We start from the raw sequence: 15128 nt of genomic DNA on the forward strand, positions 1-15128 counted from the left end.
ACCACCAAGATCCGCCCTTTCCTCTCCATCCAAACGGCTACGGTGCTGATGCAGGCTCTCATAATATCCCCGCTGGATTATTGCATCAGCCTCCCCTCTGACCTCCCTCCCGTCTCTCCCCACTCCAGTCTATTCTTCACTCCGCTGCCCGGGATCATCTTTCTCCAGAAACGCTCTGGGCACGTCACTCCCCTTCTCGAAAACCTCCAGTGGTTGCCCATCAACCTTCGCACGAAGCATAAACTCCTCACTCTTGGCCTCAAAGCTCCCCATCCCCTGGCCCCCTCCTACCTCGCCTCCCTTCTCTCCTTCTACAGCCCGGCCTGCACCCTCCGCTCCTCGGCCGCTCGCCTCCTCACCGGGCCTCGTTCGCACCCGTCCCGCCATCGACCCCTGGCCCTCGTCCCCCCGCTGTCCCGGAACGCCCTCCCTCCTCACCTCCGCCAAACTCACTCTCTTCCCCTCTTCCAAGCCCTCCTGAGAGCTCACCTCCTCCAGGAGGCCTTCCTTTCCCTCCAGTCCTCCTCCCCTCCCCATTCCCCCTTCTCCCGCCCTCTGCTCTTCCCCCTTCCCCTCCCCACAGCACTGTGCTCATTTGTATATATATTTTTATTTACTCTGTTTCATTAAGGATGTGTATATCTCTATGATAATATGTACCTTGATGATATTGACGTCAGAGTACTTGTTTTGTTGTCTGTCTCTCCCGTTTAGGCTGTGAGCCCGTCGTTGGGCAGTGATTGTCTCTATCTGTTGCCAAATTGTACATTCCAAGCGCTTAGTACAGTGCTCTGCCCCAAAGTGGGCGCTCAATAAATCCGATTGAATGAATGAACGAACGCTATCGATGAGAAGCAACGTGACTCAGTGGAAAGAGCGTGGGCTTGGGAGTCAGAGGTCATGGGTTCGAATCCCGGCTTCTCCACCTGTCAGCTGTGTGACTGTGGGCAAGTCACTTCACTTCTCTGGGCCTCAGTTCCCTCCCCTGTAAAATGGGGATGAAGACTGGGAGCCTCACGTGGGACAACCGGATGACCCTGTATCTCCCCCAGCGCTTAGAACAGTGCTGTGCACATAATAAGCGCTTAACCAATACCACCATTATTATTATTATTATCATCGATGGCCGTCTCCTTATCGGGCTCCGTTCTGCGGTCTGGTTCCCTGCTTCTTGAGCGGGAGCAGCCCGTTGCGGGCAGGGGCCGTCTCTATCTGTGGCCGCATTGGGCTTTCCGACCGGTCGGGAGAATGCTCGGCCCACAGGAAGCGCTCACTAAATCCGTGGGATTTAAAATAAATAATAATAAAATAAATAAATAGAGAAGCAGCGTGGTTCAGTGGAAAGAGCACGGCTTTGGGGTCAGAGATCATGGGTTCGAATCGCGGCTGTGCCACTTGTCGGCTGTGTGACTTTGGGCAAGTCACTTCACTTCTCTGTGCCTCAGTTACCTCATCTGTAAAATGGGGATTAAGACTGTGAGCCCCACGTGGGACAACTTGATTCCCCTGTGTCTACCCCAGCGCTTAGAACAGTGCTCTGCACATAGTAAGCGCTTAACAAATACAAACATTATTAACAAATACCGTTTTAAAAAAACCAAACAGGATGGAGTCTGCCTCAGTTACCTTATCTGTAAAATGGGGATTAAGACTGTGAGCCCCACGTGGGACAACCTGATTCCCCTGTGTCTACCCCAGCGCTTAGAACAGTGCTCCGCACATAGGAAGCGCTTAACGAATACCAACATTATTAACATTATTAAATCCCATCGAAGGAATGAAGGAAATGAGGACTTTGGAAAGGCCTCTCGCAGGAGACGGCTTACGGGGTTCCCAGGTCCCTTCCCCTCCCTAGCAGGCCCCGCCCCTCCCTCCCGGCTCCTCCCACCCCTCCGCCCTCAAAAAGGAAAAATAACGATGGCGTTTGTTAAGCGCTTACAATGTGCTAAACACTGTTCTACGCGCTGGGGGGATCCAAGGTGATCAGGATGTCCCACGTGGGGCTCCCAGTCTTCATCCCCGTTTTACAGGCGAGGGAACGGAGGCCCAGAGAAGTGAAGTGACTTGCCCGCAGCCACCCAGCTGACAGGTGGCGGAGGCGGGATTGGAACCCATGACCTCTGATTCCCAAGCCCGGGCTCTTTCCACCGCGCCGCGCTGCTTCTCTAACAGACCCCGCCTCCTCCTCCGCAGCCCCGCAGGTGCGGCCGCCCAATAAAGCCGGGGGGCGGGGGCGGGGGCGGCCTTCCTCCCTCCGGGCTCGGTTTTCAGCCGCAGTTTCCACTGCCTCTCTTCGGGGGAGGCCCGGTCCGTCTGGGCTGGGCATCCCGGGTGACCCCCGAGGGGCAAGGAGAGCGGCCTGCCCACCCGCCTGGGGCTGCCCGTCTGTCTTACCACCTGTCCGAGGCCTCCCCTGACCTTTCCTGGCTCTTGCCTCCTTCCCTAATCGTTGCCTTGGGTCAGTTGGGCTCTTTCAAGGCACCCCACTCTCAGGCGGGCGGCCGGGTGGTCGGTCGGTGTCCCTGGCCTGGTGGTAGAGGACGGGTGGGCACCCAGGGCTCCTCCTGCCCTCTCCGTTGGCGGGGCGGCCGAGGGCCAGGGAGCTCGGCCTCCTCAACCGTGCTTTCTTTTCCCCTCTTTCCCTGCAGCCGCAGGAGCCCGTCGGGGCTTCCCCGTTTGCGCCGTCTCTTCTCCGGCCCGGTAAGCGGGGCGGGCCGGGCGGGAGGCCGCTCCCCCGCCGGGGCTGCCCGTTAATCCCGAAGGCCCTGCGTTTGGGAGGGGGTGCTCGCTCGACTGGAGCTCTCTCAACCCCTAGGGTCTCGGGGCTACCCCGCTTCCACTCTTGAAAGCCGGCGCTCGGCCGCGTTTCTGACCTCGGCGGCCCCTCCGGGCCCCGGCGGGGTGGGCGAGGTGAGCTCGGGGGCCCGGCGCTTTCCGCGACGGGCCCGGGGGTCGTCTCTCCTCCTAGGAGATGAGCTCGGCCCCGACTTCGGCGAGCGGATCCTTTTCCGGCGGCAACAGCCACCATCCGAGGCCCTTCTTCTACGCCCAGCCGAGCCCTTGGTACCCGAATCAAATCTACAGCCCCTACTGCGTGCCCGCGACAGGTAAGGCCCGACGGAGCGAGTCGGAAGACCCCTCTCCCCTTCGCCGAAAGCACCGCCCCTCTCCCTTCTTCTGGGCCGCGGGCTCTTTCCTCCAGGTGTGGGTCCTCCTCGGAAGAAGCTTGGAAACGAATCTTCCCCTTCGGTCGGCGGTGTTCGTCGAGCGCTCGCTGTGCGCGGAGCGCCGAACCTAGTGCTTCCCCCGAGCCGGTCGGCGCTGACCTTCCGCTCTCCAGTCGCCCCGTGACCTCTCTTCTTTCCCTTTAGCGTCCGAGGGGTGGTGCTTTCTGCCGAGGCCCGCCGGTGTCGATTCGGTGCCTTCTCTGTCTTCCAGCGAGACGTTGGAGGCGGGAAAGCCTCTGTGAGAGCAGTGGGTTGTGTCGGTCGTTCGGTCTGTGATAGGTGAGCGCCCACCGGGTGCCGAGCGCTGTACCGGATGCTTGGGAGGGTTCGCTATAACGGAATGAGTGGGCACGTGCTCTGTCCTGGCTTTAGTCTCTCTTGCCTTGGGTTGGCTTGCAAGGCTGGGCTGAGGTTCTGTCCTTCCCAGTCGGGCCGGGCCTACGGGACTAGCTCAAGTCTCTCGAACGGGCATTCGAGCCCTTCCGGGAATAGTTCTCTCCGTCCCGTCGGCGGGGAACGTATCGGGGTGTGCCTCCCGGGCGTGCGTTCCTAGCTCTCTCCCGCTCGGGTGGTCAAAAGCCCACGGGGCTGTCGTCCGGTGGGGCGACGGCCCCGAGGTGGATATCCTGGGCAGCTGTGCGCCGCTCTAGGTAGCAAAGGTGAGAAGAGCCTTTAGAACTCCCTGAGGACCCTCTGGTCGCTCCCCAAGGAGTCCCCGGGGGCTCCTAGCTTCCTAGTGGCGTGGACCGTGATCCCGCCGTGTGGGTGAACGGGGACCTGATGGCCACGGGGAATGAAATTGGAAACAAGAGGTGGAGATGCCTGCTGGGGGCTTACTGAGGAAAACCTGGGCCCACGGGTGTTCTCCCTTCCTAACGGCTGAAGCTAAAATGATCCCTTGGCAGCTGCTGCTGCAGGTACTTCACCCAGCCCTAAATTCTGCCTGCTTCTCCCAGGATGAGGGTCAGGTCTCCCCCCCCCCCCCCCCCCATTCATTTGCTCTAATCCCGGTCTGAAACCTGGTGGGGGGGAGAGGAAGGGGGCTCGTCTCGGGCCACGCTGCTTCTCCCATCCTCCCCTGCCCAACGGGTGGCGGTGGCACGCTAGATTGGCATCACCTCGGTTTGGCACGTGACCTCGATGCCGGGGCCGACGTGGACTGCTGCTGGCTTAATGCAGGAGGGGCCCTAAACTGCGCTGTCGGTAGTGGCGAGGCTGGGTCGAGGGCGTTGGCGGGGAAACGTCTGCCGGGGTGTCCGATTCCCTGCTCCGCTGCCTCCTGGCCGTCATCAACTTGCCCGCTCCCACCTCACCTCGCGTCTCTCCTACGACCCGGCCCACATACTTCGCTCCTCTATTGCTAACCTTCTCACCGTGTCTCCGTCTCGCCGCCGACCCCTAGCCCACGTCCTGCCTCGGGCCCGCCACGCCCTCCCTCTTCCAATCCGCCAGGCGGTTACTCTCCCCCTCTTCCGACCCTTATTAAAGGCCCGTCTCCTCCAAGAGGCCTTCCCTGACTAAGCCCCACATCCTCATCTCCCACGTCCTTCTGCGTCACCCTGAGTTGCTCCCTTTGCCCTCCCCCCTCCCACCCAGCCCCACAGCACTGATGTATCTCTACTTTTATTTGCATTGATGTCTCTCCCTCTCTAGAGTGTGAACTCGTAGTGGGCAGGGAATGTTACCGTTTGTTGTAGTATATTTTCCCAAACGCTTAGTACAGTGCTCTGTGCACGGTAACTGCCTAATAAATACCATTGAGTGAATAAATCTCCCAAGGGCTTGTGTACTGGGCCCTTAGGTGGCCACCTAGCCCACACCTCTAAGCGGGACCTTCTGTAAATTTTTTTTCCCCTACCCCGAGACAGGTGCTTGCCCACGGTGGCTACTCAAGGAGATGGGAGACGGGAGGAGGGAGTTAGACCCTAAGGTGCACTTCTGCCCAGTCTTTGCCACCCCGGCTTCTGCAGACCCTCTGGGGGCTTTAATACACCAGCATACTCCAAGGGGAGGGCATGGTTGCTCGTGCTAGCAGGCGTGAGTTCCCACCGAAATCTACGTGGCAGAACGCTCACTTTTCAGAATTGAAACTTCCACCGGACCCAGGCCCCTCCTAGCCTCTGCCGAGCGTCGTCTGAGTACCGAGGCTTCACGTCTTTAACCGCTGTTTTTCTTCTGCCTGCTCCTCTGTGCCTGGAGCGATCCCGGTTCACTCTCAATCGATTTACTGAGCGCTTACTAGGAGCAGAGCACTGTCCTAGATGCTTGGGAGGGAATAGCGTAACAGAGTCGGTGGACACGTTCCCTCCTGCTCTAGAAAACCAGGGGCCGAGCCCGGAGACACCGAAGTTTGGCTTTCTCCTTGCTAACTCCGCGTCCCGCTCCTGAGGAGAGAGCGGAGCTTTTCTCCCAGGGAAGCAGTTGCGGTGTGGGGGGAGGTTCTTCCCGGCTACGCAGGGGCAGCGGGGTGGATGTGAGGAGCCCAGGTCTCCGCCGCTCTGCCTTGCAGGACTCGATCCCTCACCTCCTCAACCCACACGTCCCAAATTTGCTGGCAGCCTCTCCGTTGGGGTTAGAACTGGACTCCCGCTCCTAATATGGTGTCTTCGAGGTTTTTTCGCTCCAACCGAGGAGTTGGAGGGCTCTCGTCGCACGGCACAGCCCGGGCCTTGCAACCCCTTCCCTGCCCCCTCGATATCTCTCTCCTCACATGTTATCCCGGAGCAGCTTGGCTTCTTCTGGGGACAACTGGGCCTTGACCCCGTTCAAACTTTCCCCCGCCACTTCAGCTGGATTTTTTTTTTTCCCCTTTGCTACACCGAGATGGCTGTGCCTTTCCCTCCCACCTGTCCCACAGTCCCTTGGGGTCATCCGACACAGCCGAGGCGTTTGTCCCGATCAATCAATTTATTGCCATTGTTCTCGTCTGTCTGTCTCCCCCGATTAGACTGTAAGCCCGTCAAACGGCAGGGACTGTCTCTATCTGTTGCCGACTTGTTCATTCCAAGCGCTTAGTACAGTGCTCTGCACATAGTAAGCGCTCAATAAATACTATTGAATAAATACTATTGAATGAATCAATCATTCTGATTGAGTGCTCAATATGTGCAGAGCACGGGGCATCCTGTCTGGAGATGAAAACAGTAGCACCTTTTTCCCCGCCAACCCCATTAACTTATCATTATCATCTTAGCATAGCGGATAGAGCACGGGCCTGGGAGTCAGGAGGTCAGGGGTTCTGATCCCGGTTCGTTCGTTCATTCCGTCGTATTGATTGAGCGCTTACTGTGGGCGGAGCACTGTGCTAAGCGCTTGGAAAATACAACTCGGCAAGAAATAGAGACAATCCCTACCCAACAACGGGCTCACGGTCGAGAAGAGGGGAGACAGACAACAAAACAAGTAGGCAGGCCATCATCCGCCACTTGTCTGCTGTGTGACCCTGGGCAAGTCAGTTCTTCTGTGGGCCTCAGTTACCTCATCTGGAAAATGGGGATCGAGACTGTGAGCCCCACGTGGGACAGGGGCCGCGTCCAACCCGATTTGCTCGTAACTATACCGGTGCTTAGAACAGTGCCTGGCACGTAGTAGGTGCTTAACAGATATCAAAGTTGTTATTATTATTATCATCCTCCTCAATGCTATTTGAGTGGTCGCTGTGAACAGAACACTATACTAAGGCCGTGGGAGAGTACAACCCAGAGTTGATAGGCACTTTCAGCGTGGCTCAGTGGAAGGAGCCCGGGCTTGGGAGTCAGAGGTCGTGGTTCAAATCCCAGCTCTGCCACTTGGCAGCTGTGTGACCGTGGGCAAGTCACTTCACTTCTCTGGGCCTCAGTTCCCTCATCTGTAAAATGGGGATTAAGACTGTGAGCCTCACGTGGGACAACCCGATGACCCTGTATCTACCCCAGCGCTTAGATCGGTGCTCTGAACATAGTAAGCGCTTAAGAAATACCAACGTTATTATTATTATTATTATTACTTTCCCTTCCCAGCTCCCCTGGAGAGTTGGCATCGGGGTACCCGCTCGAGTCCCTCCACCCGGCCCGCTCCCCCAAGACTGGAATTCCAGCTTTGGGGCCTGTGGGTGAAAACCATTGGCCTGCTGGCCATCCTCCTCTTACCGCCCTTCCTGAACCGCTGGACATCAGAGTCCCCCGACGGGTTCTGATGTCCAGTCTGGCTGTCCCAGGTCTCCTCCCGTCCCCGTCCTCCCCAGCTCCCCAGTTTTAAATCGCTCGGCGACTTTGGACTTTGAGGGCGCAAGCCGAATCATCCCGTGTCTGTCTCCTCCCCAGGCTTCCGGAATGGCAACCCCTATCTTCCGTACTACTCGTTCGGCCTTCCCGACTACCCCGGGTTTCTTGTGCCCCAGCCCTCGGTGCCCACGAGGGTGAACTGCAGACCGTATTTTAACCCTCCCTCTCCCGTGTTTTACCACACCGCACGCTTCCGCCAGCACGGCGCTCCGGGGAAGAGGACGGAGACCAAGGAGACCCAGACGGACGCCCGACAGCCGGAAAGCCAGGAGAAGAAGCCCCGGGAGCGCCGAGCGGGGCTGGACGGCCGCGACGCCGGCCGAGGGGCCGCCGGGGCCCCCCGGGAGCCGGGACGGGGCTCCGAGAGAGCGGACGCCGCCGTGGCCGCCGTCGGGCCGGGAGGGGAGTTCCAAGCCAAGGACCCCTCGGACGGCGGCGGCCAGTACAGAAACCTCTCCTCCGGGAGCTACACCTTCGAGAAGGAAGAGGTGCGCATCGAGTACGGGGCCGGCGCCCCGGCCATTCAGCTCTGGAAGTCCTTCAAAGAGACCATCCCCCTGTACGACGTGGCGCCCGGCAAGGCTCTCCCCGAGAGCGTGGGGCCGTGCGACCTGTACTCGGTCAGCTCCTGCGAGGGGCTGAGCGTGCTCTACGACCCCCCCGAGGCGGCGGAGATGCCGGCGGGGGCGTACCCGGACGACCCCAAAGGGGATCCGGAAGCCCCGCCGGGCGCAGAGACCCAGGAACGGGGCCCCGGTGCGGAAACCGCGGGAGGGGCCGGGGAGCCGGGCGGCCCGAGCCGACCGGGCGGCGTCGCCTCGCCGATCGCGGGCCGGGCCTGGTCCCCGGCGGCCAAGCGGACCCGTTCCTCGGGCTCCCGGACCCAGGAAGAGCCCAGCCAGCCCCAGGAGACGGAGGCTGACGACCCCCGGCCGAAGCCCGGGGCCCGGAGCTCCTACGACAGGCTGACCAAGAGCCTCTGGGACGAGGAGTCGCTCAAGAGGTACGTCTCTCCCCCGAGCTGGTTGGCCCGCTTCGACAGCATCGACGCCAGCTACCACCACGGCCCCGGCCCGTCCCCGCGGAAGCACCCCAGCGCCGCCTTTGGGGCGGAGGACGTGCCCTCGTGGGACGAGGAGTCCTCCGGGGACCTCGCCGCCTCCGACTTCGTGGCGGAGAAGAGCGCCTACGCCTTCCGGAAGGGCCCGGAGCGGACGGGAAGGGAGGCGATCGAGGGAAGCGGCTACCTGGACGAGGAGCCGCCCCCCGAGGTGGCCGGCAGGAGGGGGTACGGGAGCTGCCCGAGGCCGAGGATCAAGGAGGCGGCGGACGGAGGCGGGGAGGCAGCCCCCGCCTGGAGGTCCGGCCGCAGGGCCGCCTCCTCGCCGAAGGCAAAAGCCACAAGGAGTCTGTCTCTGTCTGACCCCGAAGACCTGGAGGACTACTGGGTGGTGGGGGTGGAGGAGGAGGAGGAGATCGAAGAAGACGAGGACAAGGTGAAAGTGGAATACCTCTTTCGAAAAGCCGGCCCCCGGGGCCTCCCGACTCCCGGGGGAGGCGGCTTCTACAGGCAGTTGGCCAGCGGGTGCTGCGGGAGCCGCCTCGGAGCGCCGCGCCTACCCAGATCTTCAGCCGGCCCGCCGGGGACAGGCGGAAACCCAAGAGCGAGTCGTACTCGGGCGGCGCGGTGATGCGCAGGCTGAAGGAGAAGGAGCGGTTGGACCTGGCCTTCCGGGACCACCTGAAGAGGTGTTCGGTGGCCGAGCTGGAAGGGGGCTCCAAAGGGGGGCCCGAACCGAAGAGGACGTCCCGGAAGCTTTGGGGGAGTAAGTGTCGGAGCCGTCCCGGAGCGGGCGGGGGGCGGTCAGAGGAGGTGGGTTGATGTTGGGGAAAGCTCCCAAAGTCACCCACCCACTCCGAGAAAGCGGGCCTTGCGTTCTTGCAAGACCTCGGATCGGGGAAGGCCACGCTCTCGCCAAGAATGCAGGGGCTGGTTCCGCACCTCTAATATTATTATTATGGTATTTGTTAAGCACTTACTATGGGCCGAGCACTGTACTAAGTGCAGGAGGAGGGGATAATAAGTAAATCGGGTTGGACCCGGTGCCTTGCCCCACCTGGGGCTCACGGTCTCAATCCCCGTATTGCGGATAAGTGAGGCCCAGAGAAGTGAAGCGACTTGCCCAAGGTCACACGGCAGATAATCGGCGGAGTCGGGATTAGAATCCCCGTCCTTCGGACTGGAGGGCCCGTGCTCGGTCCACTACCCCGGGGATAGAGGGGGACCCACACCCCACTGTTTCTTTTGACTCGGTCTCACCCGGTCTCCTGACAGGCTCGCCTCGTTGGAAGAATTTTCCCTTACAGTGTTCTCTCCGCACTCGTTTTGGCAGAATCGAGTGTACTTGGCATCGGGGCTTGTGCGAAAGGAGAGAATCTCCTACCTCCCTTCACCAGTGACTGAGCTATTCATTCATTCATTAGTATTTATTGAGCGCTTACTATGTGCAGAGCACCGTACTAGGCACTTGGAATGGACAATTCGGCAACAGATAGAGACAATCCCCACCGAGTGACGGGCTCCCGGTCTAATCGGGGGAGACAGATGGACAAAAACAAGACAACATAATCACGATAAATAGAATCAGCTATTGCTGCCCAACTCTTAGGTGGAGCTCCGCGGCCTCCGTTCTCCAAAACTGCAGGAGGGGCAAAATTCTAGGTTCCCCTCCCTATCCCCCCGTTGACTAATGGCTAATGATTTAATAATCATGGTCCTTGTTGAGCGCTCACTCTGTGCCAAGCACTATTCTAAGCGCTAGGGTAGATACAAGTTAATCCGGTTGGACAGATTCCCTGTCCCACATGGGGCTCCCACTCGCAATCCCCATTTTCCAGCCGAGGAAACTCAGGCCCAGAGACGTTAAGCGACTTGCGCAAGGTCACCCAGGAGACATGGGGCAGAGCCGGAATTAGAACCCAGTCCTTCTAAGGACCCACTGAGCCTTCTGGAAATCCACACCAGAGCAGGGAATCGGTAGGGTGATCCGGTGGAAGAAGTACGGGCTTGGGAGCCCGAGGACCGGGGTTCGATTGCCACGTTGGCCACTTAACTGCTGCGGGTCCTCGAACAAGTCACTTCTCCGTGCCTCGGTTCTCTCACTTGCACAGTGGAGGTTCGGTACTAGACCGTAAGCTCGCTGCGGGCAGGGAATGTGTCTTACCGATGAACTCTCCCAAGCGTTCGGTACAATGCTCTGCCCACAGTAAGCGCTCAATAAATACTGTTGACTGACTATTTAGACTGTGAGTCCCGTGTCAGTCAGCCGTATTTATTGAGCGCTTCCTCTGTGCAGAACACTGTCCTAGGCACTCGGGAGAGTACGAGAGGCTTGGCGGACGGGTTCCCTGCCCGTAATGAGCTTACAGCTCAGAGGGGGAGATAGACATTAATATGAAGACATCGTTTATAATATATAACTTAAAGATAGGTGCCGTGGGGTTGGGCTTGGGGCGAATATGCGATGTCCAAAGGTCACAGACTGAAGTGGGTAGACGCGGAAGGGAAAGCGACCCGGGGAGAGGAGGGCTGAATCGGGGAAGGCCTCTTGGAGGAGATGGGACCCTAGTAATGCTCTGAAAGCGGAGAAAATGGTGGTCCGGAGCATATGGAGGGGGAAGACGGGGGAAAGGGTGAGATGAGTGAGATCGGCGTGCAGTGAGTAAGCCGGCACCAGAGGAGCGGAGGGTGTGGGCCGCGATGTAGGAGGCGATCGGCGTGGCTTAGCGGAAGGAGCCCGGGCTTGGGAGTCAGCAGCCACGGGTTCTAATCCCGCCTCCGCCCCTTGTCAGCTGCGTGACTTTAGGCGAGTCACTTCACGTCTCTGTGCCTCACTTACCTCATCTGGAAAATGGGGATTAAGACTGGGAACCCCACGTGGGACGACTTGATAACTTTCGATCCGTCCCACCGCTTAGGAACGGTGCCTGTCACGCAGTAAGTGTTTAGCAAATACCATTATTTTAGTTTTTTTGATTTTAAAGACAACTGTAAGAAGTTTCTGTTTGGTGTGGAGGTGGACGGACGGCCATAGGAGGTTCTGAAGGAGTGGAGAGACATGGACTGGACATCTTTGTTGAGGGATTCGTGCAGCAGAGGGAAGTCTGGACTGGAGTGGGGAGAGACAGGAGGCCGGGAGGTCGGCGAGGAGGCAGATGCAGTAGGCCAGACGGACTGTTGCCGAATTGTACTTTCCAAGCAATTAGTACAGTGCTCTGCACACAGTAAGCGCTCAGTAAATACGATCGAATGAATGATGATACGTGCACGGTAGAAGTTTGGATGGAGATGAAAGGGCAGATAGACTGACTGATTTTTCTGCCAATGTTGTGAAGTTAGAATTGACAGGATTGGGTGACAGATTCTGTGGGACCTGATTACGTTCCATCTACCCCAGTGCTCGGTAATAATGATGATAATGGTATTTAAGCGCTTACTATGTGCCCGGCACTGTTCTGAGCGCTGGGGTAGATCCAAGGTGATCAGGTTGTCCCACGTGGGGCTCACAGTCTTAGTCCCCATTTTCCAGATGAGGTGACTGAGGCACCGAGAACTGAAGTGACTTGCCCAAAGTCACACAGTCCACAAGTGGCGGAGCTGGGATTTGAACCCACGACCTCGGACTCCCAAGCCCGGGCTCTTGCCACTACAAGAAGCGGCGTGGATCATGGGTTCGAATACCGGCTCCGCCACTTGGCAGCTGTGTGACTGTGGGCGAGTCACTTCACTTCTCTGTGCCTCAGTTCCCTCATCTGTAAAATGGGGATTAAGACTGTGAGCCTCACGTGGGATCAACTGATGACCCTGTGTCTACCCCAGCGCTTAGAACGGTGCTCTGTACGTAGTAAGCACTTAACAAATACCAACGTTATTACTAAGCCACGCTGCTTCTCTCGTAGGAAGCACTGAACAGACATTATTATTAGCTGGAGCAGCGGTGGTTTTTGCAGGCCAAGATCCCGAGGGGGTGACCGCTTCCCTCTTCGGCGTCAGGAACGGTCACTTCCAGACGGGGATCGGGGGGGGGGGGGGGCCCTTCGCCGCCTCGGTCCGGTTAGCGAAAGTCGTCCTTGGCATCCCCCGGTCAGAGCCCTTGCCCTTCACGTTTTTCTTCTGGAGGAAGGAGGTGGCTGCTCATGCCAGCCGCTCCCGCTCGGAGCCGAAAGACTGCAGGGCCGGGCGGAAACGAGAGAAACTCCTGCCTTGGGAGCGGAAAGCCTGTCCCAGTTTCACCCTGAAGGTGGAGAGGGGCCAGTGACGTCTGAGGCTGCCCCGATCCTTGCTAGAAGGCTTAACTTTGATTGTTCCATCCGCTAGGCCTGGAGACGCACTCGTAACTAATAACGACGGTGTTTAAGTGCTCACTGGGTGCCGGGCGCCGTACTAGGCGCTGGGGTGGACAGGCAGATTGAGTTAGACACAGTCCCGCTGTCTCAATCCCCATTTGATGCTTGAGGTCACTGAGGCTCAGAGAAGTGAAGCGACTTGCCCGAGGTCACACAGCAGACACGTTGCGGAGCCGGAATTAGAACCCGTGACCTGCTGACTCCCAGGCCCGGGCTCTTTCCACTCCGCCACGCTGCTGAGAGGGGCTGGAGAGGCCCTGTTGTTAAGAAGCAGCGTGGCCTAGGGAAAAGAACATGGGCCCGGGAGTCGGAAGACCTGGGTTTTAATCCCGGCCCCCGCCGCGTGTCTGCCGTGTGACCTTGGGCAAGTTGCTTAATCTCTCTGGGCCTCAGTTACCTCTGTAAAATGGGGATTTAAGACCGTGAGCCTCACGAGGGACAACCCGATTACCAGTGAGACCGGCAGCCTGGCTCAGTGGAAAGAGCCCGGCCTTGGGAGTCAGAGGTCGTGGGTTCTAATCCCGCCTCCACCACTTGTCAGCTGTGTGACCTCGGGCAAGTCACTTCTCTGCGCCCCAGTTCCCTCATCCGTAAAACGGGGATGAAGACTGATTACTCTGTATCTCCCCCAGCGCTTAGAACAGTGCTTGGCACATAGTACGCGCTTAACAAATACCAACGTTTATTTTATTTACCACGGTGCTTGGCACATAGTGTTTAACAGATGCCCTCATTATTATCCCTTTGTTTGGGATTCCTGGGAGATGCCAATGCTTAATAAGGGGATGCCCGCTTCCCAACAGTCACTCAAATGGTATCTGAGCGCCTGTTGTAGGCGGATCACTGTACTGAGCGCTTGGGAGAGTACACTAGAACGGACACATTCCCCGCCCACCGTGAGCTTCGAGTCTAGAGGACCGGTCCAGGCCCAGAGGAGATCTCGATCCTCTCGGTCTCACGATCTCCTCTCCGGGTTCTCCAACCGGCAGTTCTCACCGCTCCGCTCCGTGTCCCCAAACGTAGGTCGACTGCGGAAGGAGAGCTTATTGCTGGCGGCAGATGAGTTCTGGGCGAGAAGTGGGGCCAAGCCCAAGCTGTCCACCCAGCAGGCTCCATTTTCTCCCGGCGGAATCGAGGAACGAGGTAGGGCTTCCCTGTCCTTGGCCCCTCTTGTCCCCGGCATCTTCCTCTAGCAAGACCATCTGTGGTGCTTGCCGGCGCGCCCCGTCTCCGGGGGTGGGTTGGGGGTGCGAATGTTGTAGGCCTACCCCGACGGCGGAGATGATGCCCCTGGAAAGAATATCCCAGGCTCCAGAGATGGTTGTTCACCCAGAGCCTGGGACTCATTCATTCGGTCTTTGGGTCGGATTTATCGAGCGCTGACTTTGGGGCAGAGCCCTGTACGAAGCGCTGGGGAAAGTACAGCCCAACAACAGACGGTGACGTTCCCTGCCCACAGCCGGCTTACGCTCCGCCGGAAATGAATGGGCGAGGCGACTCCAAACCGACTCCACCATCCCTGCCGAAAAGGCGAAAGCTTTGCAAAGTTCCTTTAAAAGGGGAATTTCAACCGCTCATAACCTGTGGAATACATAATTGCCCTGTGTGATCTGAAATTGGGGAAGTAGGATATGCTTCCATTTACGCTGGCCCGATCACATTGACCTCCTCTTTAATACGGCTTTTAAAGATCAGCGGTGGGTTCCGGGGAGGAGACGATAGCGACCAGTCAAACCGGGTGGGCTTTTAAAGGGTTTTCTAGAAATCTGCCTTGTGACCCACAGTTTGATCATGCAGACGCGCGTAGTCTGCTTTTTCAGCCATCTGAGTTCTTCAGACTTGTGGACGGGGTCCGTATCCGCTAACTCTGTGGTATTGGACTCTCCCAAGCACTTAGTACAGTATTTGGCACATAGTAGGCGCTCAGTAAATGCCCTAGATGGATTGTCCCCAGCAGTCCCCATAATAATAGTGATAAAAATGATATGTAAGTCCTTACTATTCATTCATTCAATAGTATTGAGCGCTTACTATGTGCAGAGCACTGTACTAAGCGCTTGGAATGTACAAATTGGCAACAGATACAGTCCCTGCCCTTTGACGGGCTTACAGTCTAATCGGGGGAGACGGGCAGACAAGAACAATGGCAATAAATAGTCAAGGGGAAGAACATCTCATAAAAATAATGGCAAATAAATAGAATCAGGGTGATGTACATCTCATTAAACAAAAT

At 58.1% G+C, this 15128-nt stretch overlaps 1 protein-coding gene across 1 annotated transcript; it reads left to right on the forward strand.

Annotated features, from left to right (window-relative positions):
* The first annotated feature begins 2250 nt into the window (after window positions 1-2250).
* LOC114806044 (microtubule cross-linking factor 1-like) lies at window positions 2251-9263 on the forward strand. The gene is made up of 4 exons (XM_029048752.1): window positions 2251-2458; window positions 2649-2700; window positions 2969-3107; window positions 7529-9263. Exons 3-4 carry the CDS (start codon window positions 2972-2974, stop codon window positions 9178-9180), a joined length of 1788 nt encoding a protein of 595 aa, XP_028904585.1. The 5' UTR covers window positions 2251-2458; window positions 2649-2700; window positions 2969-2971; the 3' UTR covers window positions 9181-9263.
* Window positions 9264-15128: the final 5865 nt, after the last annotated feature.

This window comes from Ornithorhynchus anatinus, chromosome 21, assembly GCF_004115215.2.
Source record: "Ornithorhynchus anatinus isolate Pmale09 chromosome 21, mOrnAna1.pri.v4, whole genome shotgun sequence".
NCBI lineage: Eukaryota > Metazoa > Chordata > Mammalia > Monotremata > Ornithorhynchidae > Ornithorhynchus > Ornithorhynchus anatinus.